Source organism: Eupeodes corollae, chromosome 3 (assembly GCF_945859685.1).
Source record: "Eupeodes corollae chromosome 3, idEupCoro1.1, whole genome shotgun sequence".
Lineage (NCBI taxonomy): Eukaryota > Metazoa > Arthropoda > Insecta > Diptera > Syrphidae > Eupeodes > Eupeodes corollae.
Genome location: NC_079149.1, coordinates 3,794,901 through 3,819,770, shown reverse-complemented (window position 1 = coordinate 3,819,770; position 24,870 = coordinate 3,794,901). Strand labels below are relative to the sequence as shown.

Genomic DNA, 24,870 nt, shown 5'->3' with positions numbered 1-24,870 from the left:
GCTTTTTTTTTGAAATTCGAAAAATATCAACAGCACGGCATGCACACTATATCATGATCAATAAAATAGACCCTTTCACCCTTAGTAAAAATTTTAAATTAAAAAATCTCGGTCCCAAGTAGGCGACGACAAAGCAACAACAAGTGATATGCAATGGTCACAGATTTGAGAATATAAAAGCTCTTGCTGAGTGGCCAGAGGACACAGTTTATTTTAATATATTAAGTGAAAAAGTGATACATATACAGAACAAAATGGCTCCACCAACAAAGAGGAGCGTCTTTATCTATTTTATTTTAAATAAAAATGATCCAAATGCAAAATATGTCGTAAAAAATACTCACGAAAAGGACGCACGACTTCTTCGTTGAAGTCAAAGCACCCAATGAAAATCTTTAAAAAAAAGAAAGAAGATGCAGGTATGATAAAATTCTGAAATTGCTTGTTAGTCCTTTATTTTTTTTTTTCGTACAAAATTTTTTGTTATGTTCTTAAAACCAACTTTTTAATTTTTAGACAAAATTGTAACACCTTTACAAGAAGCAAAGAAAAAACTTTCGTTAGAGAAATCTTTGCAAAAGGGAAAAAATGGGATATTAGCTATTAGCAGCAGCAACTCATATAAAATTGTCAAACTGATTGGGGAAATGATAGTGCTTCACAATTTACCATTTAACTATGTAGGCGGACTTTGATTTCGCCGTTTTATACAAGAACTAGCACCCAAATATAATTTCAGAGGCCTACAATTTTTTACTGATTTTATTTGCAATGAATCGTACTCAAAAGTTGCTGCTAAAGTCAAAGAATTACTTGAAAAATATGACTACATGTCTTTTACTTCTGATATTTGGACAGATCCCAGCTCCTTGCTAAGCTTAACTTGCTACGGAGTATCAGAAAACTTTGAACGAACATCAATCGTATTAAAATTCGAGACGTTTGAGGATCGCCATACAGGTGACGAGATGAGGGCTCCAATATGAAAAGAGGTATGCGATATGCATCATTGACTGATTTAGATTGCACTGTTCACAAGATGCAAATTGTAATACGACATGGTTTACAATTGCAAGAAAATATAAAAGAAATTAAGCAAAAATCAAAGAAAATTTCAACCCATTTAAACCATTCAACTATTGCCCAAAAACAGCTAGAAAAAATTCAGGACAGACTTATTCAACCACATCTTAAAGTACTCCAGGATTGTGTGACACGCTGAATAGTACATTCTACATGTTTAAGCGTTTTTCTAAGATAAAAGATGAATTAAGTCCTTATGCCAATGACAACCAAATTGAACAAATTTTACCAGAAGAGAGTGGAAAATAATTGAAAGCTGCCTTGAACTACTCAAACCTTTTGAAGAAGCTACTCGTGAAATGAGCAGCTCTAAGGCACTTATATCATCTGTGATGATATAAGTGCCTATAATTCAAATGCTTAAGAAAAAACTTGATGAATACTTATAAAACCATCGGACACTGATGCCATTCGGCTGACAGCCTTAAATCTGAAAACTCATTTTTCAAAAAATTTTCATCTTTGCAAGACAACGATTTTTATGCGATTTCGACATACATACTTAGACCCTCGCTATAAGCATACATTCTTCAAACCCATCACCGAGGAAAGAATAAAAGATGTAATTCTAAAGATGATAAATGATCTATTAAGCATTAGTTCTACAACGTTGTCACCAAATGCAAAAAACACAAAAAAGGAGAAAATGGATGACACTTTTTAGTGGAGCTGGATTAATATACCATCCACTAAGAAACAGATTACAGTCTGGGAAGGCTGCAATCTTGCTTTTCATTAAATATAACTCACCCATTTTTAAATTTAATTATTAAACGCAAAGATAATCAATCAAATTTTCCTTTATTTACGGACTTAAAATTGTTTTTATTTAATAAATTCTTAAATCCGCATCCACATCCGCGGATGTGAGTCTCAAAAAATCCGCATCCGCATCCGCTTTCGCGGATGTCAAAATTTGTACATCCGCAACAATCCTGCGGCGTACTACAAATATTTTTAAACCGAAAATTTGTATGCATACAAAATTATTTAAAAGAAATAATTTAATTAATATAACAAATTTAAAAAATTAAGTTTTTTTTTTTGAGAAATCAAATGGCATTTAAATTTTTGGAAAAGATACTTTTTTAAAGGGATTTTTTTAAGTCTTACATTAGCAAGTTCCAGTCCTGCATTTTATTTTTTTTTTAAACAAAGCCGAAGTAAAAATGTGTACTCGCGAGCAACAAGAAAAAAATTAATTTAAACACTTTGTCCCTGATTTCAATTTTTGGATGAATACAAAAATGGATGAGTTTGCTATTAATTTCCTTACTTTTTAAACTAAAAATAAAATTTTTGTCCCAGTTAGGCTTAAATCAAATTAAAACACTGATTTTAAATATTTTTGTTTTATATTTATTTTCCTCGTTTTTGTGATGAGTGTGGCGAAGCGAGTAATATTTGTTTTGGAATCACTTCTTGCGTACAGACCAATCTTAAGGCATATACATATTATTAATTATGTTAATAGCTTATAGTTAGATTAAATTGTATATAAATGGAAAGGAAGTTACTTTTAGTAGTCGAATACATATATATTTACAAATCCATCCTAAACTTCCTTTCCTTTATTTGAAACCTTTGAAACTTCATATTTTTGTCTTCTTTTTTACAATAGATTTTCACTAGTTCATTATATTTATATGTAAACTATATGATTCCTCCTTTTTTTAGGAATTCTAAACAAAAAATTTAACTATGGCCGCCTAAACATTATTCAGAGTCTCGTTATCGTTACAAACTACGTTCCCATCACACAATAAGCATTCACCCATAAAGTCAACAAATTCAGCCATAGCAGAGATCTTGAAAATAGTCCAGAGGTGTGGAGCTGCAAAAGACTTGTCCCAGTATCAGTTGCGTTGCAGCAATTTATAGCATGGTAAACAACTTTGGGGTAGTAGTCATTCCAAAATTTTATCGCCTGCAAGTTCATATCATCGGTCATGTTGAAAGCCCTATCAATAACTAGAATCTTTTGTTCCTCATCTGTGAACCAGTCCCATTTGATGTAGACCCCAGTTGCTGTGGGATTGGAACTCTTAGCAAAGTTTGCCCACAATGTCATCACGATGTCGGAGATCCTCTTATCCGTGCTGTCCCATTGATTTATCATATCGGGATTCGTCCAATATGGAATACCCCAGACGAAGATAAGATCGAAATTCTGTGGTACACCCACCCAATCGGAGATGTCTTTATTGGCCATGACAGTTCGAGGCTTTAGATCGAATCTATACACATAGGTTTGATTGTTCTCGCTTAGCATATTGGCTAGAAGCATGGTTGGGGCAATGTATTTCCTGTCGGTATGGAAATTCACAAAAAGCTTTCTGAGCTTTGCGCCATTTTTCATTGGCGGGTACGGCTTGTACACATACTTGACGGCATCCAACACAATTTGCACATTCCCACACCAGGTGTCGTTGTCATCAAACTGACTCAGATCTGTCAAAATAATGTCATTGAGCATTGTTTCATAGACTTCGTTGGTAATCGAGGTGTCCATCATTTCACCTACAACCAAATCAAGTACTTCCTCCATGTCGGTGTACCCCGTGAGGAGTGGCACCTTTCGAACCATACCCTTTGCAATGAGAGTTTTTGGGAAGTCCGGCACAAACGGCACCGAAGTGTTACTTAGACCCTCATCAACGATTGGGCCCCATTCAATAAATGGCAGATTTTCTGATAAAATCTTTGCATCAATTCGTCGCAAACATTCCATTAGCTTCGAAGTTGGTCGACGAAAACAACCAAAGGTATTTGCCACCGAATCCAGAGCTACACTATAATCAGCTGGCAATCGAATTTCGGAATCAGCTAACGGGCTGCCAGACATCATTATGGCTTTATTGAATACTCCCTGCGACCATTCCCCAGACGTCAAATGTAAACCCACACTGATTGAACCTGCCGCATGACCCATTAATGTTATTTCATTTTCATTCCCGCCAAAGAGTTTGATATTTTGACGAATCCAATAGAGGGCGGCTGCCTGATCCATTAGGCCAAAATTTCCAGGTGCCTCTCCATCTTGCGTGGTAAGAAATCCAAAAATATTTAATCGATAAGCTATTGTGACTACTATGACTTTTTGTTTGAATACCATCTGGAATGGATCAAGGTCGGTGGCACTGCCGTAGGAAAAATCACCAGAATGAAGCCAAGCAATGACAGCATATCCTTGCATTGGTGGAAGACCTGGGAAAGAAATGAAAGTTAAAGAAAAAAGACTATTATAATATGTTGTTGCTTCTGTTTTTAATGTTTTTGTTGTCTTTTACTATTCTTCTAAGGTTATTGAAATGTTTGCATAAAAGAAGATATTAATAATAAACAAAGATATTTAGCGTGTGGATTTTGTTGGCTTTGGTAATTACTAGATATATATAAAGTTGTCTCAATAAAAATTATCATATTTGGTGATAGAGCCAAAGTTAAAAATTCTAAGAATTATCACTCATTAAGTCCGTTCGCGTACTTTCTGAACTAAAATTCGTAAAAAGAGATAGTTTAAAGAGTGGGGGTAAAAACAACAAATTTTTTCCACAATTTGACTGTCAAAAAAAATATAAATTTTGAAACATCATCGTTTCATTTCGTGGTTAGGATTTATTTATTTTTTTTTTAAATGGATAAATTAAGACAACATGAACCTTAAGGAACATCATGCTGGTCCATTGTTTCTTTATGAAAAAACTAGTTAAGATTGAAACTTGCAAATTGCAATCTTGTTGCTGTTCTTTGAAAACGAATTTTTAATTTTATCTCTCTACCCTCACCAAATTCAACATTATTTATTTCTATTATTATTGCACGAGACCATATAGGGACCTTCATGCATTGTAGGGTTCTTACTTCCTTTTTGGTGGCTTAACTGACTGAGTAATGTAAAAATGTGTATTTTGCTTTTAGAATGAATTCAAAGAGTTTTTATTGCAATAATAAACTTGTCAATGCTATACCTGGCGATGGCTGTCAAAGCGATGACGATCTAGCTTCAACATCGAAGAAGTTCAGTGGTAATCCCGAAGACAGATAGCGATTGTTCCGAACACAACAAAATCGAAATTGAAGAAATCGAAGCCTGCTAAAGTTAAATGGGTAACGCAACATTTAGGCCCCTTTGACGGATAAAAATTTTAAATTTACAGGAATAACGCAGTTACCGGAGTTTATTGAAAACCTGGAATCACCTGCATATTTTTTTTGAATTCCTTTTTTCGAATGAGCTTATCGACACCATAGTAGAGCAATGAAATAATAAATCTGTACAAGATAACATTAACAAACCAACAAACATTAGTCAACATGAAATGGAACGATTCATTGGAATGATAATTTGTATGTCAATAGTAAAACTACCTGCATCGCGGCACTATTGGAACAAGACTATTGGACAATCACAAATATACGAAACTATAATATGTTACAGATTTGAAGCCATAAAAAAAGATCTTCACTTCAATGACAACAACAATTTTATTCCCTATGGCAATCCAGGACATGACAAGCTTTTTAAAGTGCGACCACTTTTGAACGGCATTAGGCAGCAAGTTTCACTCGTGCCCAAAGAAGAATTTTTAGCAGATGATGAACAAATAATTCCAACTAAAGTTCGAAATGACCTCAAACAGTACAATACCGCAAAACCTCATAAATGGGGATACAAAAATCTAGTCTTGAGTGGGGTATCTGGATTTAGTTATGATTTTGACATTTTTGCAGGTGATCAAAGTAACACCCGTCCTGAAGGCGCTCCTGACTTAGGTGTTAGTGGAAATGTCGTAACTCGTCTCACGGCAACTGTACCTGGAAATGACAATCATAAAATCTTCTTTGACAATTGGTTCAACAGTCCTAAACGTCAGATTCTTCTTACGAAAATTGGTCTATTGCCATTAGGTACTGTGCGTCTTAACTCTTTCAGCCTGGGTGGTTAGTGTCACTAACCTGATTTTCATTACAGCTATGTCACGAAGTTTATGAGCTTGAATAGATTCAGTTGGCTTCTTAATTATTTGCACGTGAATGACAGTAGCGTAATGCCTGACAGAAACTGCCCAAATTTCGACAAACTGTATAAAATTAGACCTCTACTGGACATTTTACGAACTAATTTTCGAAACAATTACAAGCCATCAGAAAGAATTGCTATTGATGAGAGTATAATAAAGTTCAAAGGAAGGGACTTTTTGAAGCAATACATGCCAAAAAAACCGACAAAACGAGGGTACAAGGTATGGATGATGTGTGCAGAATCAGGTTACTGCATTGATTTCGATTTTTATACTGGCAAGCAGGGAACTAACTTTGAAACTGACTTAGGCGGTAAAGTTGTAACGAAATTTTTTGAAGATTTGAAAGGAAAAAATCATAAAGTCTATTTTGACAATTATTTCAACAGTTACCCTTTACAAGTTAGATTACAAGAAGACAAAATTTTCGCCTTTGGAACGGTGAATTCAAATAGAAAGTTCTTGCTGAAGCTAAAAGAAGACGGGCATTTACGCAGAGGCGAAAACGATTACCGCATAAGTGAGACAAAAGCTAGTTTGTTGAAATGGAAAGACAAGAGATCAGTATTCATGTTGTCAAACTATCATGATCCTAGGAACGTTGGTAAAGTTAACCGTAGAGAGCGCGATGGTACCTATAACGAGGTTTCCTGTCCACAAGCCGTTAAAGACTACAACGCGAACATGAATTTTGTCGATAAATTTGACCAGCTTAAAGGAAGTTATGCCGTTGATAGAAAATCACACAAGTGGTGGCACAGGATTTTTTTTTCATTTCCTTGATTGTTGTGTGGTCAATGCCTTTTTAATTTTTAAGGAACTGCAGGCCTCTTCTCGCACGGACCTAAACCCATTAACTCTGAAAGACTTCAGACGAAGCGTATACCAGGGTCTTCTGGCGCCGGAATATGTCAGACAGAAGCAAAGGCCTGGTTTAGAACACAGAAAACGAAGTTCCAGGTCCTTTAATATTTTCTGCTATATTTTAGTCGATTTTAATTATAAAAATAAAACAGAAATGATAAAATATTCTTAGTATACAATTGTGACTGAAAGAGGTGACCGTGTTCCCAATTTAGAAATGCCCTCAGAAAAAGAACTTAAGAAAAAGGGAAGAGGATTCTACATTGAAAAAGTTGAAGGGGTTCGGATAAGTGCTGTCACTTGGTTTGATAACAAGCCATTTCAAATGCTTTCAACATATGTAGGAAGCGAGCCAGCTACTACAAAAAAAGATATTTTGGAAAAGAGAAAATGTTTAAGGATATTAATTCGCCTCAGGTTATAACAGTTTACAATCTGCACATGGAAGGTGTGGATTTATTGGATTCTATGCTTGGCTTATATAGAATTCATTTACGGTCCATAAAAAATGGTGTAAGCAAATTTTCTTTCATAGGGTGGATATGTGTGTTGTCAATTCATTTAATTTATTTAATTTATTTGAAGTCCCATTAAATTTAACACTTTTCACAAATCAGCCCAAAGAAATTTCTTGGTCTAAAATTCGTAGGTTGGGGAAATATTTCATTCTCGTGAGCGCTATCTTTTACGAAAAACTACGAAATTTTTGAGCACGCGAACAGGATTTAGTTAAATTTTATAATTTTTCGTAAAATTAGACTGTTTAAGGAAGGTACGCGAACGGACTTATTGACTGATCATCAAAATTAAGGAAATTTGCTGTTACTATTAAGGCTTATTGTTTCTCATAAGCGTTAAATCTTTTGGCACATAGAAATAAAGCAAGAGTCAATGTTTGATTTAGCTGCACAGTCCATTACGTACAAACTCTGGTTTGAATCACGTTTAAGGATAAAAGTCTAAGAATTTCGAACCCAATGGCGGATCCAGAGTGGTGGTCTTAGGGGTCATGAACCCCCCTGGGAGATAATTTGTTGTTTTTTTTTGTATGAACTCCCTTAAATTTAAAACTAATCGTATTGAGTCAATGGATATGACCCTTATTATATTTTGAATTATTTATTTTTTGTATATGAAAACAAAATTTGTATTTTACTTTCTAAACTCTGTTGCAAAAAGTACCACTTTTAACTGAGGGCTGGACCAAGAACTTAATATGAATCTGACATTCAGCCTTATTCCAAAAACTTAGTACGAATTCATCAAATTTTGACCAATGGACGATTCAGGGTGGGGGATCATATGAGCCATAAAGCGTATGCAGTAAGTTAATTAAAGGTGTGTTAGTAATTTAACGACATTCACCAAAAAGTGGTTTGTTGTCAAAAACATTTTAAATTTTTGTAACTTGAGTAATGCTTTAAATTCTTTTCATAACATTTTTTTCCAAGAAAAATACCAAAGATTCAGTTTTTTTAAGAAAAGACTCTGAATAAGAGATTTTCAATTTTATATTAAGTTACCATTAAATTGCTGAAACTAGCCTTCAATTCCATCTTATTATTTGTATGCACATAAATAGTGAACATTGAAGTGATTTTTACTTGCGACACATAGGAACTATGTATACGGCATGTATTGCGTTCGTAAAAAATCAAACATGACATTACGATGTTAGAAAAGTTAAAAAAGTGGGTCCTCCATTCCATCCGTCTATCTGTCTGTCCTGGCGCCTAAACCATAAACCACTGTGCCGATTGAAACTAAGCCGATTAGCTTAAGGCGTTTTTTCATGTTTTAATACTAAAAATAACAGCTGTCCCCATACAAAATTTTTGGTGCAAATTCGAAAATTCTATTTTTTTCAGAAATTAATCGATGGATTTTTTAGAACTTGCTCTAATTTTTTTCATAGTTCGGCCTCTTTTTAGCAGAAAAACATATTTTGGTATTACTCCAGAAGAGTACCCCTCATAAAGCCGTTGTTTTGTTTTCAAATTTTCTCAAGAACTTAATCAGATTTCAATAATCTTATCTTTCAATGCAAGCTCTTGTCGATGGTCAAATTTTCAAACTGATGATGATTTTTGATGAACGAAAATGGCATTTAAATTTTTAAGGTCGTACAAATTAAAGAATTCTACATTTTGAAGTGAATTTGCTTTAGATGTTCTACAACTGAGATTTAAACACGAATTTCCAGAATATGTTTGTCCCGCAAAAACATCAAAAGGGACACTTTTGTTAAACTAATGGCTAATTGAAAAACAAAATGCACGTTTCATATCTATTATAAAAGCTTTGAATCTCTTGAGATATGGAGTGAAAAAAAAAATCTGAAACGTGTAATTTGTGACTGCAACACAAAAGTTTCTTCCCAGCATATTTGTTTACCTTAATTTGTCTTTAACATTTGTCCTTTAACATGAAGCATCAGCTCGAATCTACCAGTAAGCAGACTGGTAGCGATAGTAAAACTAGATTCCCGAAAATTGAGTCCGAAAAAACTACGTCAAAAAAAACGAAAATTCTTGATATCTTCTGGGTTTTGGAATAGCAACAAAAAAGAATATAGTTTTTTTGGAAGAAAGCAAAGTTTCAAAACAATTTCACATATTTTTCTCTAAATGTTTTTATTGTTTTTTTTGTTTTGCTCTTAAATGTGTCATATTTAGAAAACTGTTAGAATCTTGGAATGCTTTTATATGAAGAAAGTCTAAATAGTTACACTATACCTTGCTGGACAATAGCGTTCTAAAATAATTTAATAACTAAAGTTGTGACTTTAGCCCTTTAGCAAACTATGTGATTTAAATTTTGTCAGCCTTCTTTTAATAACATTTTTAAGCGGTACGTAAAAACTTGTCTATATGTTAAGTACTTGACCCCCCTGATTAAAAATCTGGATCCGCCCTCTTGTATCAAACCCATATTTAAAAAATAAGTCCTGTGGATAGTAGAACTTTGTATTCGTAGACTTTAAAAAATTAAAATATTTTTTTTTGCGGCGAATGAAACACGATTGTATATTGATTTAACGAAGCTTTGAGACATATTTTGATTTTCTTTCTGGTTTGTTTGTTCACTTGACGCGTCTTACTAATGGGATTTTCCATGGATAAATTCAAATTTCCTTTAAAAATTGACTTTTTTAGTGGCGCATGGAACACAATTGGAAATGTTTTTTTTTGTCTTTAAGTATGAACGTGCTATGGAGTTTGGTATAGAGCTGTCAAACTTCCAGTTTAATATTTTTTGTTTTAATTGTGTAAGTGTTCGTGCAAAGAGATATTAATCTGCTGAAAAATCCAGATCTACAGATTTGATCTTAAATCAGAAGTAAAACAATTTATTTTTCCCCATAGAATACAAAAAAAAGAGGAATTTTTTTATTTTGACAGAATTAAATAAAAAATAAATTGATTTATTTGATTTATTCTGTTTCCATATTTCTGACAGCAATTGTGAGGAATCATTATGTTTACACTCGCCACTTGAATAGGACACCCTGATTAATTTATTTGCAATTGCACATAACACGAGAGCGGAATATTGAAATAATAATATTGTGACCAATATCTTTGTCCAACTATTCTTGTTTCTCTGTGTTCCAAGTATCAAGTTTTGAAAAAACTTTTAGTTTGATGTTTATCTTTGAACGCGGACACATATGTAACTTTTTTTGATCGAACTTATTTGTTATTTTTGACTATTTAATTTGAGAAAAAACTAAAATGGGTCCCGGAAAAGTGTTATAACCGAGATGAATCGATGACAAAGCAAAGCCTGCAAGGACTCTGGAATATCTATTGACAAAATAGCTAACTAAAATCAAGAGGACCCGACACTTTATATTCACATATTAAAGTAATCCGTATAAATATGGAAAAAATACAAAAGACCGTACACACAGCGTGGCTAATAATGCGGAAAAGCGACTTATTTTAAGAAAGGCATCAAATTCACACTACTCTTTGTCAAGAATTAGAGGAAATGGAAGTCAAAATTATGTAAATAGCTATAAGTTTATTTTAACGTTAGATAATTAACGGATTAAATAAATAATATTATAATAATGTCTTTCTATGCGTCATATTGTTTCGAAAGCTAAACTTGTAAAAAAAACTGAAAATAAGGAAGAAGCCACCTCTAAACTCCGCCTTAGTTCTTGTAGCGTACATGTCACCTGGATTTCGGAGTGGAACCGAACGGACTTTCCCGATATAAAATAAATAAATTTGGAAGACCCCGATGGCTATAGCTTCTATTTCATTGACCTCCGCAAAGAAAAACATTATTTGGACCGTCGGGAGGCTGTATAGCCGTGTTGGATGTGTGATGGTGTGGGGAGCCATTTCTTGTTATGGAACATGCGAACTACAATTTATGTCAACTACAACTACTATATTTAAAAAGGCCTTTCCATACTTTCATAAACTTTTTGGACCTCTGTCTTGGAATCAACATGATAATGCACCAATATAAACAGCCCGGAAGGAAGAAAAACAATCCCAAAGCGTGTCCTATTCAAGTTGCGAAGGGTGTATATTTCTGAGAACAGGGAAATCTCAAAGATCTTAGAAATATAAACTGGTCAATTAATATACATATTCGAACATTTTAAACGTCAAAATGAACTGTCATTTGTTGTTATTAAATTGCAGATTTCTTCTAGATTACCAAACAAACTCTTTACTCCTTACATTTTTGATGCATTAGCTTTCTATTAAATCATTTCCATAATGAAAATATATCAAAAGACTGTGCATACATATGAGCAATAATTCATAAAGCCCTGGAAAATGTAAGCACCTAGATACCCATCGAATCGGAAGCAAAAGGATGTACTGCAATACCTTTGCCTTGTATGCACCTTCAAAAACAAGAAACCGTCATTCACATTTCTCAATTTAACACTCTTAAAACGCAAAAAAAAGAACGGGGTCAGGTACTTATGGAAACTCTTACATTTATAACTTTGAATACCACAAGAAGCTGTGATTGTTTATAAACGCACCACAATGGCATAATTACTGTTATTAATGTATAATTACTGTAGATTAAGTAAAGTTTCTTATTTTTTTTATATTTTATTCTTCTGTTTGGCCTATGAGGAGGCCAATTACCCGGATAGTCATTACTTAGTTAGCGAAAGAAATCGAAAGTTCGTTAAAGTTTTTGTCACGCAATTGGTATAAATTTCATTAACACGAACCTGAAAAGACGTAAAGTGTGGATATGACTTAAAGTTGTATGTTTTTGTCAACAAACGAGTTTCTTATTTCATACTTTTGAGACTTTTAATATCTCGGAAATGCAAATATTCCTGGTATAATATATTGATCTGGGGCATTTAATCTGGTTAGTCTAATGATTTTATCAAATTATGAACTGTTTACTTATTTTTCAGTACGTTTAAGTTAATTCAAAGAATGATGGATTTCTTAATAAATTGCTTTATCTTGTTTGACGAATTTTGAATTCATCCTAGAAAAAAAGAAAGCTGTCCTCAGTAATATTGAAGACCATAAACGTCACTACTTCAAGATCTAGTGGACATTTTTACATGTTATACCGCTAAACCTTAGTTCGTTATTGTATGACTTATGATGCATAACGCTTTCTTATTTAAAGTTCAAACATTTATTTTCTTTGCTTCAAATTATCTTAAAAGTTGACCTTTATTTTAAAATAATGTAAACAAACCTTAAATTTAATTATATGTATGTCATAATTCATAAAGTAACGTTTTGCGTCTTTTTGTACATATAAAACCAGTCACGCCATATTCAAATTTATTTATGTGCATATCAAAAATCATTCCTAATCAAAGAGTCATGTAAAAAGAAAAATTAAATTAAAATTTAACATTTAGTAAGGCAATATACTAAACCGAAAAATATACAACCAACCTTCAATTTTGCCAACGAAGCGAATGTTTGTGCATTGTATACAAACTCTAATAGCCTATAAAAGTGATTGTAACTTTAATAAAGGTTAAGTAATAAAAAAATGCACCCCAATGGTAGTTTATACCTAATTTAATTTTTATACCTATACTTTGAATAGTAAATTGCAGTTCGAGTGAAAGTATCTACCTATAGAGAAACAAAAAGAAATCAATAACAAAAATTCTTATAAATCATAACAATTTCCAAATAAACACCTTTAGTTAAAACTAACCCTCTTTCCAAAAAAAAAATAACTACCCCAAAATGAAAATAAGGAACATTCATAGAAACGGTGATGTAGAAAAATTAAGCTTAAATTTGAAGGTACTATTCAGAGTCTATACACACCCAGCCAGACCAAGAGGTATAAAGTGACAGAGATGAAGAAAGGGGTTCTTCATTGTTGGCTTTCAATTTTCAAATCAACAAAATTTGCCTTGACGGAAACAGAGTAGATGGCTCCGGTTTGCCTGTAGGCCTCGGAAGGAACAGGAGTTAAGTTTTTATTTGTGATTTTATAGACCGAAAGGGTAAAGTTGTGCATTCAAGAAAAAATATGTCGATAATACAGTAAATGTTTATTTTTTCATTCCTTCAGATGCATCCTCCTATTTATTGCATACATTTTGCATAAAGTTTTCAAAAGTGAAAGTAATTTTAACTGTCAGTTAATATCTTGGTATCTTGGATATGTGGATTTTAAGATACCTTATTGAACGTGTTGGATAGCTGTATTGCGATAGCTGTCAAAAAATAAAAACAACTTTCAGCTGTTCACAAAAAGCAAAGACAAATTTAAGCTTCGAAGTCAAAATTGTTGTAAGGTAAAACATTTAATGGATAATTCAACTGATTCGTCGGACGGTGATAAATTGATAGGTGCGTAACAAACAAAACGATAACAAAACAAGTCAATTTTGAAGTTTAAAAAAATATTTCATAATTATCTTCTAAAATTCGGAGGCAAATAGCTTCTTCATCGTCCATTATGTACAAAACATCCTCAAATACAACTTCAAGTAACATATTTTTTTTGTTTACCAACAAATACAAAAAGCTGAAATCAATTTTCAAGTTTCTTGAAATTCAGGCATGTGTTGAATCAGCTGTTCTGTCAGATACCTACATAACCCAGAAATTCTTGGATTCCTTTAAAACAGTAACAAAAAGGTATCCGGATACCCTATCTGTCTGAGATTGAACGCAGCCATTCACTAGATTGAATCTAACTCTTAAGTTAAACCGTTATTAAAGAAGGTGCATTAATCGTCGTGGCTATAGTTGCCCCTATTTTTGTATATTACCACGAAATATTAAGGTAAACAATTTTTGGAGGGTTGAATTGTCCTATTTACGTTTGGTTTACCTTACCGATGTCAAAGTATAATTGATGTTTGTGCCATTGGACAGGTTTAGACAACATAAGTGATTTAATTTGCAGTCAACTTCACTCTTTGATCGTAAATTTTGACCAAGGCATTTAGTTAGTTTTTCAAGTGTCAGGAATTTCACATTCACATTCAGAACTTTACTTCACAAACCTCTACTTTAAGCTCATAGAACAAAAACTACCAAACATATTACTGTCTACAAAACACTTCTTAGGCAAGCTTCAACTCCATTACGATTTGTATTTTGCATTGGAAAGAAATATTAGTAATATCTTTTCTAATTTAACAAGGAATCCTTTTACAGAAAATAATAAATGGAATTGTGCAAAAGAAAAAATATTATAAGAGTAATAAAGTTCAGCTTTGAGTTGAATGAAAAAACATGATCAACTGTCATTTTGATAGAAGTAGGCTTGACTTAATAACTTTATTACTTAATTAACTTTCCAGTCAACTTTCCATTAAAATTGCCTCAACTTACAAGTCCCTTAGTCTCATTTGCTGAAGTTACACGAACTTTCGTTAGAACGATGACTTATTCACCTCGATGACAACTTAAACGTCACTTTGTATTATTATTTTATACATTGGAATTTTTACAATTTCCATGCCTAATTCAGTCACTAGTAATGGGAAACAATATCGTGCGACAAAGTCTTGGCTTTTACTGGTTTCAACAAGAAGTACATATATCATCAACACAGAGTTTATTTCATTTACCAAAACAGAAATGGTAATTAAATACACACCTACTGATGGTGAGTGAAGTATAAAAGGACACAGAGTTTTGGCGAAGGAATATTTTTGTATTTACATTTGTACCAAAGAAGGTGCTCATGCATTTTGTATTATGCCCTAGATTCAAAAAGAGCGTGTTTTCTTCTTCTTCTCAGCAGTAGGTTATAAACCTATTTGTAACTTGTGAGTCTTTAAAATTCTCAAGGTGACACTTAAATATTAATATATTTTATATGGTACGAGCTAAGTTATACCAAAAGTAATGAAAACAATTGTAATGGGAATAGCAAAATCATGAAATAAAGCCCTTGAAAAAAATCTAAGGACTTTTAGAATATGAATATTGTTTGTATTCCTTAATAAGCTCCTACCTGCACCACATTGACTTTTAACACATAAGCCAGGTATGGTTTTTGAATGATTGCAACATTTAATACAAGGTTATTGAAATGATAATATCAACAAACGGCGCGTTTTTTCGGTCGGACTTCGACATTTTGGCTAGTTGAAATGTTACCTCAGGCGTTGTGGCCGGTTTATATCGTTAACGTCAGACCAACGTTAAGCCAATATTGGCTGCGTTCAATTCCAGACAGATAGGGTATTGTAAAGGAACATCCAGGAGGATCCAAAACAGCTGGGATGTCAAAATAGGAATCCAAAGATATTCAATAATTTCTGGTACATGTATATGGATATCTGACAGAAAAGCTGATTCAACATTTGATTGAATGTGAACGAAACCTACAGTTATTTACAAATTTGTATGTTTTTCGGTAAAATTCTAGTGAAATATTAAAGTTACCAATGTTATTGTTATTTTCAAAAGTTTTGTACATCGAAATCTGCTGAAAGCTGAAAGTTGTTTTCATTTTCTACCTTAAAATTCGCAAATCTTAATCGAGATTGAAAGCAGCCATTTTCTATTCGGACGGGAGTTTGACAGTTGACATTGTCAGCCAATTTGTTTTAATAGGTGGAAATTGAAGTAACTAATTCAAGTTATTCTTTTTCATAAATAATGGCTGCGTTCAATCTCAGACAAATAGGGTATCCGGATACCTTTTTGTTAGTGTTTTACGTGTAAAATAACATCTGATCAAAAACAGCTGAGATGTCAAAAAATGAATCCAAAAGGTATCCAAGAATTTCTGGGGTATCTGACAGATCAGCTTATTCAACTCATGGTTGAATTTCAAGAAACTTGAAAATTGATTTGTTGGTAAACAAAAAGATACAAAATGTTAGTTGAAGTTGTATTTGAGGATGTTCTGTACATAATAGACGATGCAGAAGCTATTTGCCTCCGAATTTTAGAAGATAATTATGATCTATTTTTTGTAAACTTCAAAATTAACTTATTTTGTTTCGAAATTCTTCCAAACTATATCTAGGTAATGTCACTGCATTATAGTTCTCGATTCTGTTAGGATAGTTTTCTGTTAAACGTAAATCAATTAAAACCGGACATTTCGCGAGTAAATTATTAATCGTATAGAGTAAAGAGTTCAAATTGAGCTAATAGGAAATTTGACATAGATTAGAAATTAAGGTTTTCTCTTATTCATTAAATTGTTACGCACCTTTCAATTCATAATCGTCCGATCAATTAAGTTGAATTATCCATTAAATGTTTTATCTTACAACAATTTTGACTTCGAAGCTTAATGGCTGAATCACAAAAACACGCTTCAGCTTTAACTTCGTTACGGTGGGCCTGCTTCGAGGTTGCTTTGAATGACATTTCTATTATTTCATCCCTCCAAGAAGCATATATTTTGTTTGTTGACATTTTTTACAGCTGTTGAGCTGTCAGACAAAGCAAATGTTCAGATAATTGAACTATAGCTTCCGTTTGGAGTCACATTACGTTCTTTTCCTAACGATTGTCAAACGAAACGTGAGGTCGAAGCTACAGTGTGATAGCATGCATTGAATTCCTATGGCTGAACTCGTAAACGTCAGGTGATTAAAAGAACGTGTGGTTCTGTTTTTATTAGGTCATTATATTGTTTCAGAAATCTTGAACCCGTCAGTTTCACTCCCATTTACTTCTATAATTAAATTTAAATAACTTAACTACTCTGCCCATTCCTTAAAACTTTGTACATACAAAATTAAACCAGTAATAGTTGGACATTTGTGCTTAGTTTTTTAATTTATGAAACTGGTATCTTGGTTATCCAACTCATTTTTTATTAAAATCTGTCAAAACGTCAATTTTCTTTTTAGGGTTCCACTGGTCCAATCATATCAAATATAAATTTTTCAAAAGAATTGTCTCTAGAATCTGTTAGAAGTTCAAATTCTCCGATTTATTTGTTTCGAATAATTTTTGCTTTCCTTTTATTGAAATCTATTTTTCATTTTATGTTGAAGTCTAGTTTTATGGTTTTATGGAGTTTATTTAAAAAAAAACATGTACATAATTCTATATTCTTATACTGCTACCTGAGTTTTTGTATTTCCCTAAAAACAATAGATTTTATTGTAATTTTGCAGACAAAAATCAGGTATTTAAGTTTGAACACTGAGCACAAGCGTCATTTTAAGGGTTTATAAGTCTGGTAAGTACTTTAGCTGTCATTTATCGGTAAGATAAAAGAAAAAAGAGGCTGGGATGCAACCCACACTGATAACTTCCCATCCCGTCTGTCGATTTGTCTTGTTTAAAAGTTTGTCTATATGTACTCGTATCAATTTTTACCAAATTTGCGTAGATTTTATTTTTTATGAAAAAATGGACTGTTGGATTTTTATATAAAAATTACTGAATATCGAAAACAATATTTTCTGTGCAATAAAATAAGTTTGAAGACAATTGAAAAGCTATTTGAGTCGAAAGTAAATTTTTACCAAGTTTTAGTATTGTTTTTTTAGAGTTTTATTTTTTGTAAAAAAACCGTCAATTCGATTTTCTGCAAAATTCTATCGAATGTTGAAAACAATATTTTCTATAAGATAAAATTAGTTTGAAGCCAATATTTTATAGTTTTTAAAAGATATTTGATTCGAAAATCAATTTTTACCAACTTTTGTTAAATTTTTTTTTAGGTATTTAATTTTTTGTACAAAAACTATCAATTCTATATTTTTCAAAATTTTACTAAATGTTAACAACAATATTTTTTGAAAGATAAAATTAGTTAAAAGCCAATATCTACAATTTTTGAAAAGATATTTGAGTCGAAAATCAATTTTTACGAACTTTTATAAATTTTTTTTTAAGGTTTTTATTTTTTGTAAAAAAAACTGTCAATTCGATTTTTCTCAACATCTTTCAGAATGCTTTAAACAATATTTCTTATAAGATAAAATAAGTTTGAAGTCTTACTTTCAAGTTTTTGAAAAGATATTTGAGTCGAAAATCTATTTTTACCGACTTTTATTAATTTTTTTTTTTTTAGGTTTTTAATTTTTGTACAAAAAAATGTCAATTCGATCTTCTTCAAAATTTTACTGAATGTTGAAAACAATATTTCTTATAAGATAAAATAAGATTGAAGTCTAAATTTTAAGTTTTTGAAAAGATATTTGAATCGATATTTAATTTTTACGAACTTTGAGTAATGTTTTTTTTAGATTTTTATTTTTTATAAAAAAAACTGTCAATTCGATTTTTCTCAAAATTTTATCAGATTTCAAAAACATTATTTTCCGTTGCTCAAAATTGTTTTGGAGATGAAATCATATGTTAGTCGTTAAATTTAGGAGGTGACAAATTTTTTTTTTCATTTTTTTTGATTTTGATTTTTTTCAAAAAATATATTTCTTTGAGATCACGTTACAGTTTATTATATAAAATTAAATTCAAGTTTCTAGCGTTTTTGGTTCGTAAGATATTTAGGGTTAACCAAAATTTTCACCTTTTTTTTAAAATGCTATGGTAAAAAAACCACCCACGCAATTTTCTTGAGAGCCCTTTCTGCATCTTTCTGTCTTATTATCTGTATAACAAAATTTATTTGAAGTCGATATCTCTTCTGGTTCTTGAGCTATGGACGACGAAAAAAACGTCGCGAACGTACGGACGTACGGACGTACGAACGTACGTACACACGCACGCACAGACATCTTTCTAAAAATCTTTTATTTCGACTCTAGGGACCTTGAAACGTCGAGAAATGTCAAAATTTTCAATTTGACAAATCGGACCCATTACAATAACTTCCTATGGGAAGTTAACTAGAAAGTATTACAATCATTGACATACTATAAATATGGACAGCTAGTTGATACTTAATCTCAAACAAAGTCCCTATAAAAGTCATTCAACGGATTGTTCTGTCAACAGTTTGTAAAAATTGTCAGAAATCTTTGAAATATGAACTGGCAAAATATTAAGTATGGCTGTCCAGTCCAAGGTACCTAGAATCTGACAGCTGAAACTTGAACAATAAGACTTCGATGTGATGTATCACCCTTAAGCAGTGCACTCAAAATTGTTTCAAAAATTGATTCAACAAGTTTCCTATAAAAGCCAGAGTTCAATAAACTCATTATTTAATTCTTTCAACTTAAGACCGTTGCTTTAAAAAAAAATGTCTCTTTGATTAACCTTAAGGCTCTGTTTTAATTGTTCATTTCCATCGGTTATTAAGTATTTTTAAACATAACTACAAACCAATTTTACGTCTTCAATGTATGTATGTAATTAAAATCTTCATCATAAGTCCATTGGTTACCTTTATTCTGTTATCAGATATATTTGCAAACATTTTAATTATAAAGCAATCATCATAAACAACAAAAACTGTTTTCTACAATGTCATAGCCTAAAATTGATAAATTGTTTATCGGGAGCAGGAGAGAAACTTTTCAGACGACTTATACGGGTTCATCGTCTCAGTATAACCCTGACGTGAGGTCTTCCACATTCGTGTGTCAAGACATATTGCTAAAGCAAAAGTGTATATATATATACAGACGTCGTTGGCGGCGTCCCTATCGTCACTTAGGAAGTGGAAATTATTACACATGACTGGATTCCTTGGCGCAGAATTTTGAATAATTAGCTGACCTAAAAAAAGAGCTAGCTAAAAAAAAAGAAAACAAAAAATAAAATTACTACACAACCTCTAATCTGGAGCTTAACGTAACTTCTAAATCGATACCACCTCCATGAGTCCTAAAATGTTCTAGGAAATGTGTGCGTTATAAGGTATTTGAAAGCATAACGTGACTGAAAAGAAAGCCCTACAGGAATCTTATAACTCCCAAACGTCCCACCGACCGCCGCCGCTCCGGTAAAACTCAACCAATGAACTTCCTTTTTCTTCCTTCCTGGGCAACACAATTGAGGTAAGAACAGCACCACTAATAACTTTGGCTGAACTTGTTTACAAATTGAAACGTCTGTAGCAACGATAATCGATATGCTAACTTCTGGGATTCGAAATTAGGAAAAGTCGATTACCATCAGGACGAGAAGGGACGACACGGACGACGACGGGACGAAATTTGTTAGTGAAGAAAAATTTCTTCATTTAACATGCTTTTGAATTGAAGGCAGCAAGCACTTTGACAAAAACTTGTGACTTTAATTGATGTTAGATGCTTAATTTGACAGTTGCAATAGATGGCGCAAAGATCAAGTATATAAGTACCCAAAAACAAACATATCCTTATCGCATATGTGTATAGAGGAATTTGAGGGTGTGACTTAAAAAAGGCTAATAAGGTGGAATAGAAGACAGGAGGCAGCTGCATTTATGCATGTTAGTTATTTAAAAAGGGGAGGAAGCAATTAGGCTTTGTTCATTAACACATTACAATCAAGAGGACGAAGTTTAATGCAGTTCGTACTGCATTGCATTCCATTTGCTGTCCGATGTAATCAGGCTTTAAGTAGGGTTTGCATAAAGTTTACATTCGCCCGCATTTCTATTTGGAAGTGTGGACAGGAAATATCCACGAGGGGGTATTTAATTCAATTAAGAACTTTGCATTGTATATTTGTACTATATGTGTGCAAAATATGGGCGAACAGTTGATGGGCTGAATGCGATACTATCTGTGAAAGTTACGATTATGGTAAATTGAAATATTGTTCCGAAACAAGTTAGTTAGAAAATTAAAAGGCATAGGTAATTTTAAAGTTCAACGAATAAAGCTTATCGTCATAGTCAATATTAATTATGCAAAAGAAAGCGATGGCGTTTAATTAGTTTATAGAAACCGATTATAAATTTTAAAAAAAGTTCCTATAATAATAGGTTTTCTGTAGGGTTTAAAAGAAATAATTTTGCTTTGCTCAAAAGTTAAGAAGCCAAGTCTACAGAATTGTTACTTTTAAGCACCCAATGAAACATGATATATAAGATAGTATGTGTACAAATATATTTAACTGGGGTTAATTGAGGAGCAAAAGCACAATTTAGCTTAATTACAGTATTCATAAGTTCTCCAACAACCCGAATTATTGATATATGAATACTTTGAAGATAAAGATGGCCTATTTATAAGAGAAGCCGAACAATTTAATAAAGCTTCAAATATGTTTTTTACTATAATATTCATTCACAATAAAAGAACAAATTGTTTGTTTTATACCTTAAGTATAAACATAATATAATTATATAACATAATGCAGTGCATTTTTTTTGACAGGCCATTTAGAGTGATCCCTTAAAATTTCTGTAATTGAACAAAAAGTGTCATTATTGAAATCCACTTTAAAAATGGATTTCAATAATGACATTTCTTTATGTTTAAATGTGGATTTCAATAATAAAATTTCTTTACTAATATTCACTTAACATATTTCTTACTGTAATATACACTTACAATAAGAGAACACATAGTTTTTTTTATCCCTTAAGTATAAATATAATCATATAACATAACGCAATGCATTTTTTGACAGGCCATTTAGAGCTATACTTGAAACTTTCTGTCATTGAACAAGAAATGTCATAATTTAAATCCACTTTAAATGTGGATTTCAATAATGACATTTCTTTACTAAAATATTGACTTATTATATTTTTTACTATAATATTCACTTAAAATAAGAGAACATATTGTTTTTTTTATCCCTTAAGTATAAAAATAATTATATAATATAACGCAATGCTTTTTTTGACAGGCCATTTAGAGTGATACTTGAAAATGTCTGTCATTGCAAAAAGAAATGTCATTATTGAAATCCATTCAAATTTTTGTTTCTGCCAGCAATCTGTCATTGAAATTGTGCAGAATTGAAACACAAACCAATGGAAACAATTCGTTTTGTTTTTGGAAAAAATTTAATCAAATTCAATTTAATTTTCATCGTAAAATATGACTAGCTAATTTTTCAGATGTCAACAGTCAACATTTCAATGTATCTGACTTATTTGGAAGGCAATTTTGTGGCAGCTGTCCAATCAGATACAAAAAAATGGCGTTACGTCCAGGTCCCTTATGTCTTCTGAACCTGTTTAATGATTGCTAAAACTGGCCAAAAAGTCAACTCAAAAGATTTCAATGTAAACATTGACTAAGATGTTTATTGACGTTTCTGTCATTTGTATTGTCAGCATGGTTAAATTGTAAAGTTTGACAGCTCGCCTCATGTTGACCAAAAAAAAAATGAATGCGGATCTTTGACATATTGGGTTGTGACTGCTCTTATGCGTTTACATAGCTGATTCTTAGTCTTTTGCCTTTTCATGAGCTCTTGATTTTTTTAGAAACAAAATTAAAACTAATACAAAGCTAACGGTAATCGCAACCATTAATCTGATCGCAACAGAATTATGACCTTTTAAGGCTTATAAATGTTTTTATTGACTTTAATGGTTTGAAGAAGTTTTTAAAATCAATTTAAATGTCGTTATTATTTAACTTCGCCATTTGAAAATGTGCAGAACTTCTTCTTTTTGAAGTATCTAGATTTCAAATCATCGAAATATAAAACTTTTATAATTCATTACTATTTCCGGGTCCTCTAATAAATTTCATTTTTATTGAAAAAAAATCTGACTGAAATTTCAACATCAATCTTAAATCGGTCAGTTAGAGTACGTTAAGAGTTTAAAAGTTATATTTGTTTGTTTATAGAAAAAGTCAGTTTATATATCTATCCCAGAAACATTTAAGGTTAATGAAATTTGTACTATCTATTAGAAGAAGACCCCGTTTAACAAATCAGTTTAAATACTGCACCCCATGACGTTTTTTTATCTGTAAAACAAAATATATTTGAAGTCGAAGTCATAACTTATTTTAGAGATGATATCAAAAAACTCAAGAATTTCAATTCCAATAATCGAATCAGTTACCATAACTTCAAATATATGAAGTGCATTGTATCAGTTACCAAAAATGTATAAAACTATAAATTATTTAACACATTCCGGAAGAAAATATTTCCTTGTAAAGTTTTGATGGTGAAAAAATGTTCATTCCTTTTCAACTAAAAGATAAATACATTTTCAATTGCAAAACGTTCTTATCAAATGTAACCCCATCTTTTTATTTCATCTTTTGAATAATGACATTTTAATTTAGTTCATAAATCCTGCCCACTCTCAACTAAAATAAGTTTTTTAGTTTTGAATGAATAACTTAAAAATCAATTCGCAACTAAATGAACTCCCATAAATCTTTCAAAACATAACAAAAAACCTCTAAAATACCACAAAACGACTTTTCAAAAATTCCCCAATGAATAACTATGAATCCAACAGAATTTCAACTGAAAAATTCTTTCAAATTAACGTTATTTCCGAATTCCATACAAATTCAACAAATTCAACTTGAAACAAAGAATTCGCGTTCGGGAAAAAACCGCCATCGCCGCCGCCGCCGCACGGAAACTCAAAGGAAAAAACTCAGTTCCATTTAATTGCACGAAAAATAATATTCATTTCCATTTCCAACTCCTCCCCCATGTTCCCATTTCCGCATCCCCCACATACCACCCTTTTCAACTCACGTCTCTGCCATCATGAGAAAAACTTTCCTTTGTGACTTTTCACTTTATTTGGGTAAAAACCTCTCAGGCAAAAGAAAATTGTTTAACAAAATAAAATTAAAACACAAAAATGAAGAAGAAAATGAATTTCAAAAAATACCAACCATCAGGTATAAAGATATTCACAAACAGGCATTCTTCATCGTATCCTTTGGTCTCCTCCATCGAATGTGATGCCTTAATGAGGTTCTGAAAGATTTCACTGTGGCGTTTTATGGGTCGCTTGGGATTCTGCCAGCAATCCGGTGGAAAAGTGGTGGCATTCTTGACGCCTTTCCACTCCAATCCATCAACGACCGGAGGTGCAAACCGCGGCGCGAAAGCATATTGAATTCCCAAATACGCTTTGATATTCTGAGTTCGATACATTTTTAAGTACGTCCCCATAACCATTCCCTGACCGGGGATATGTATCGGCGGTGCATCTCGAGCGCTAACAACCGTCAAAATCTGCACCAAGGGGAACGACAAACATATAAACAAGAACTTTAACATAACAGATATTTTCATCTCCATGGTTAACTCTTTTCATTCACTTCACTTCCTCTATTTTCCTTTCACTTGTGGAACACACAAATATTAAAAAGCCATAAATTAACAGTATAGAAATATAGTTAGGATAGTACACCTTTCAGCAGAATACCGTTAAAGTTTTTCGACTTCTCATAGTGGCGCGCGAATTTCAACTGAACATTGAAGTTTCCGTTAAAAGTGTGGAAGCCATTTGGATAAATACTCGTAGTCGTACTCGTACTCGAGCTCGTAAATATGCAGCAGTCACTCATTTGGGGAGAAAGAAATAAGGGGGTTGTTTGAGAGCTGTAGCCATAGTAAAAAATAAAAATAAATAAAAACCTATT

The 24,870-nt window shown here is 32.2% G+C and overlaps 1 protein-coding gene across 1 annotated transcript; it reads right to left on the bottom strand.

Annotated features, from left to right (window-relative positions):
- Positions 1 to 2,379: 2,379 nt before the first annotated feature.
- Positions 2,380 to 24,703, bottom strand: LOC129952107 (acetylcholinesterase). Its single transcript, XM_056064545.1, has 2 exons — positions 24,115 to 24,703; positions 2,380 to 4,290 (listed from the first exon to the last, which is right to left on the bottom strand). Exons 1-2 carry the CDS (start codon positions 24,524 to 24,526, stop codon positions 2,828 to 2,830), a joined length of 1,875 nt encoding a protein of 624 aa, XP_055920520.1. The 5' UTR covers positions 24,527 to 24,703; the 3' UTR covers positions 2,380 to 2,827.
- Positions 24,704 to 24,870: the final 167 nt, after the last annotated feature.